General features: G+C 35.9%; 1 protein-coding gene across 1 annotated transcript; it reads right to left on the minus strand.

The window, feature by feature from the left end:
* Positions 1-1,661: 1,661 nt before the first annotated feature.
* LOC107061009 (uncharacterized) lies at positions 1,662-3,054 on the minus strand. The gene is made up of 3 exons (XM_015309664.1): positions 2,287-3,054; positions 1,962-2,209; positions 1,662-1,880 (listed from the first exon to the last, which is right to left on the minus strand). The coding sequence occupies exons 1-3, from the start codon at positions 2,405-2,407 to the stop codon at positions 1,662-1,664; spliced, it is 588 nt and encodes a 195-aa protein (XP_015165150.1). The 5' UTR covers positions 2,408-3,054.
* Positions 3,055-4,909: the final 1,855 nt, after the last annotated feature.

Consider the following 4,909-nt stretch of genomic DNA (forward strand, 5'->3'; position numbering starts at 1 on the left):
GACCATAGAACCCCTGCTACCCCTCAACATCACATTCAGAATAAACATCAACTTCCAAACAGGTCTCAGATTAATGCTACAAGTCAGAGTCAAGTGCAGAAAATTCAGGACAACAATGATAATATTTCAAGGAGGCAAGTTTTTATTACTCGTACCAGTGAAACAAAGATGAAGGATCATCCAGACCCTACAAGGTGATAACAGTCAGCAGAATGGGAAAGATAATGATCAGACTCCTTCCAACAACAAATCAAAAGGAAAACCAACAAAGAAAACTAAAACCATCTCTCACAACAACCATCACAGTTCAAAGCAGTAAAATAATAGGGGGAAAAAGTACACAACTACAACCCAAAATCACTAGAGTCCTCCTTCAACACAATACAATGCTCATACAACTAAAAATATAAAAAAAAAATAGGTATAGAAGCTGAAAGGAGACAATGAGTGACAAAACAAAGTACAGACTGAACTTTCAAATATTCAAGATAGTAAAATAAGTTCAGAACTTTTTTACTAAGAACACCAACTCAACTAGAAGAAAAACAATATGCAGACTATTAACAGAGAATGTGAAATACAAAATACCTTTTGAAGAACCGAATCATGAGCTGACCCTGAAGAATGTGGAAGATTTGTGCCTCTTACAGCTTGTGCGCTACTTGCATCAACAAGTGAAGCAAGGTTAGATCCAACACACCCTGGTATATCTTGAAAATTCAATCCAGGGTTGTTTTGTAGCAATTGAGTGAATAAATGTCGCATTTCTTCTCTCAATTCTTCCTTTAGAGAAGTGATTTCATTGGCATGCTTTTGTTTTAGATTGTTAATTTCCTCATCTTTCTTCAAAGAAGTTGTTGTCACTGATCTACCATAGCACCTAAGTCGACCAGGCTGCTCCTTTCCAAACGCTGTCCTAAATGCATCATCAGCTGTTTCCCCAGAATTTTGGCTATTCTGAAGTTCAGCCTGTTGAATAAAATTGGCATCCATAGTGAACTGTAAGTACTATTTCATTTACAGTCCTATGATATCGATCAAGAACTAAAAAAATTTAACAACTTTTCCTAGCAAACAATTAGCGACATCGACAAAGAACTGATATCTCCTCGCACTTGCACAAGAAGAAGAAAAAGAAGAAGAAGAAGAAGAAGAAGAAGAAGAAGACATACGTGATAAAATTCTATGGAGTCAAACTCCCCACAATATATGAATTTTAAGTCTGAATGAAATTCACTACTAAACTCTTTAAAAAACTTACTATTGCAACTTGGGTATCAGTCTGGATTTCCTTTCCCTTATTGGTACGAGTTGCAATAAACATTTCAGGCTTTGATGGTTCTTCGTTGGTGTCTTTGGCTGCACGCTACAGATTATATCAAAAGAAATTAAAAAAACATCAATATGTTCTAATAAAGTATTAAAAAATGAAATTCAGATTTTTGAAGAAATGTCAGCTAAGTATTACCAATGCCACGCGTACTCTTGCAAAATTATTAGGTCCCATTCGATGCCTCCACTTTTGTTTTTTCTTGTTTTGAGAATTCATCTCGCATATGGCCTATTATTAAATAAAAAGAGATAATTGAATTGATAAATCAAAAAAAAAGAAAGAAAAAAGAATAGATATGATGCAAACTATGTCGATGAGTAGAAATGCACTATTTTAGCGTTACTTGAACAGTTGGGTGTTTCCAATACTTGATCAGCTGGCGGAATTGATTATCTGGAATACCTTCAGGACGTTTTGCTAGCATATCCTCAAGGGTACTGTTTTTATCAAAAAATCTCTCTTTAATTTTTTGTTTGTGTCGCCTCCAAGCATCACGAAGACCAGTCATCACCCACTTCTTTCCTTCTACTGGAATTAGAAATTTGGACTATGCAAAATAAAATATAGTTAGCTTCAGTAAGTAAAAACAAATAATAAAATATGCAATCACAAAAGTGATTGTTCTTACATTGATATATTCCCACATGCGCTTTTTAGTATCTTTTGGCACCGCATGCCAACTAGTGTACATCAAGCTGATGAATCTAGGATTCCTTGCAATTGTTCCTATAAAGTTGCTTAATTTTGACACTATCTTGTTAGTTGGTCCCATTGCTTGTCCTTTATCAAATGTCACCTCCTTTCTTTCTTCCAAAGTTCTTGCGTGAATATCCTTACATGTTGTTTGTCCTCGAACTTTTTTTGGCTTCGATATTTCTAGATTGATGTAACAAAAAGGAAATAAGATATTTCTTTTATAACGAGTAATAAATCTTACAAAGTTTAAGACTTACCTTTTGTACTACAATCAATGTCAATTTCCTCTTCTACATCACAATCATCTCCACCGAGCTCTTCTTGATCCACAAGATCATCCAATCCTTTGTTGTGTTCATTAATAATAGGAGCATGCATAAATTTGACATCAGCTATTATGTGGTTATCACGTTTTGTTTCATCATCTATGCGTATCCCTTGATTATTCTGAAATTGATCAAGACTATTAGCTGGTATGACCGACTTCCTCTATACCTGCTTGCAATTTGGTAGATCGTGAATATCATGTTCATTGTGTATCTGTTGCTTATCCAGAAACTGATCAATACTGGTGGCTGGTCGGACCAGCATCCTCTTCACCTGTTTGAAGTTCAATAGATCCTCAATATCATGTTGTACCTCTCCATTACCTAGTGTTGTTCCAGCCACATGTACTAAAGCAGTAACACTTTCCTTGAATGACGTTTGGAACGTAGAGTTATTCATAGGAAGTTTAATTCCTTTCTCTTGAATAGACTCTCCAGATTGAAATAACCTTTGTTTAGTTTGTCCTTTCCCTCCAATCATATGTGAGGTTCTAAGCTCTTCCCTTGAAGATGATTGCATTACTGATTTGTGCCCAAACAATTTACTCTTTCCTTGTTATGGAATGAAGTCCTCAAAATTCTTTCTTTTATGTGGTATTGGTGCCTGCTCTTTCTTAACTCTATCATTGCGTTCATTTGCAAGTTGTTCTCTCTTAATCTTGAATTTGTTGGCCAATTCAGCACTTGATCGGTATTGCATATCAAAATCCAGATTCTTCAATTGGACTTTGAGCTTTGTTTGGATTCGAACCCTTTTCTTTAGTATTGCTGATTGATTCATTCTTCTTGCTTTGTTTTAATCTCTTTGATTTCTTTCCCTATAGTAAGTAAACCTACAAAATAATAAGGTTCTTTAAGTGAAAGAAGTAGTAGCAATATAATTTTGATATAAGGTTAGCAGATGACTATAGGCAACATTGCTTGGAATTATATTGATGAAGTAAAGAAATGTTAAAACACACTGCTACCAGAACCGTACTACATATACTGATTTATAGCAACTGTTTAGCATAGTCATTAGTGCTCCTGGATCCATTCTGACGACTCCTAGTAGATGGTGGTACATTAGTGTTCAAGCCATATGTGAAGGTTCCTTGAGCTTGCATTTCAGTACCTACATAATACGTTTGCACATCTATCACATCATATGCTGCCCAGATGCCTCACTATAAGTTTTTTCTTAAACTTGAAGTCAGGTGGATAGCTTATTACTTTGAAACATTGTCCTTCCTATGTCCTGTGCATCTGCAGAACTCACACACCAACTCTTTCCAAAATTTCCAACTCTTTAGAAGTTATATAAAAGCTCAACTCTTTCCAGAATTTCCAGCACTGTATTATAGCAGATTGCAGCAGCTATATAAGAATAATTGATAATAGCAGATTGCAGCAGCTGAGTTTCCAGAATTTCCAGCACTGTATAATATTGCAGCAGCTGAGTTTCCAGAATTTCCAGCACTGTATAATATTGCAGCAGCTGAGTTTCCAGAATTTCCAGCACTGTATAATATTGCAGCAGCTGAGTTTCCAGAATTTCCAGCACTGTATAATATTGCAGCAGCTGAGTTTCCAGAATTTCCAGCACTGTATAATATTGCAGCAGCTGAGTTTCCAGAATTTCCAGCACTGTATAATATTGCAGCAGCTGAGTTTCCAGAATTTCCAGCACTGTATAATATTGCAGCAGCTGAGTTTCCAGAATTTCCAGCACTGTATAATATTGCAGCAGCTGAGTTTCCAGAATTTCCAGCACTGTATAATATTGCAGCAGCTGAGTTTCCAGAATTTCCAGCACTGTATAATATTGCAGCAGCTGAGTTTCCAGAATTTCCAGTACTGTATAATATTGCAGCAACTGAGTTTTCAGAGTTTCCAGAATTTCCAGAATTTCCAGAGTTTCCAAAATTTCCACAATTTCCAGCACGGTATAATATTGCAGCAGCTGAGTTTCCAGAATTTCCAGAACTTCCAGCACTATATATAAACTGATTCTATAACTTGTACAGACACAATATCCTAGCAGGGAAGTTGGAGCCCAACTAAACTGATTCTATAAATTCAAACAAAATCAGGACCTAGACAAACTATTTTTGATCAAATTGAACATTAGAACTTGAAGCCTCATAGCATCAGATAGCATTTGAGAACAATTATATGGAGATATACAACGATTAAGTTAAAAGATGCTCAAAAGAGAACTGAGCCACACTTGGAGAGAAAGGTAAACAACCAAATTTTACAACCCCATTTCAAGAACCCAGAACACATAGCAGGCACACTTAAAATCGCGACTGAATGAACTACATACCATTTTGAACAAACTAAAAGGAGACTCAGTTAACTTTAAGAAAACATATCAAATCATATCAACTAAGAAACTGATACAAACTAGCATCTCACTATTTCAGTCACAACAACACATAACACTCTTGGTCTGAAACAAACAGGGAAAAATTAAAGGTAAATAGTTGTACCTCTCTCGGAGCAATGATCTCAGGACATCGACAAAACCAGGAGCGACTTCAAATTGCAGAGCTCACTGTTCTGCCTCTAA

This window comes from Solanum tuberosum, unplaced genomic scaffold (assembly GCF_000226075.1).
Source record: "Solanum tuberosum cultivar DM 1-3 516 R44 unplaced genomic scaffold, SolTub_3.0 scf00107, whole genome shotgun sequence".
Classification (NCBI taxonomy): domain Eukaryota; kingdom Viridiplantae; phylum Streptophyta; class Magnoliopsida; order Solanales; family Solanaceae; genus Solanum; species Solanum tuberosum.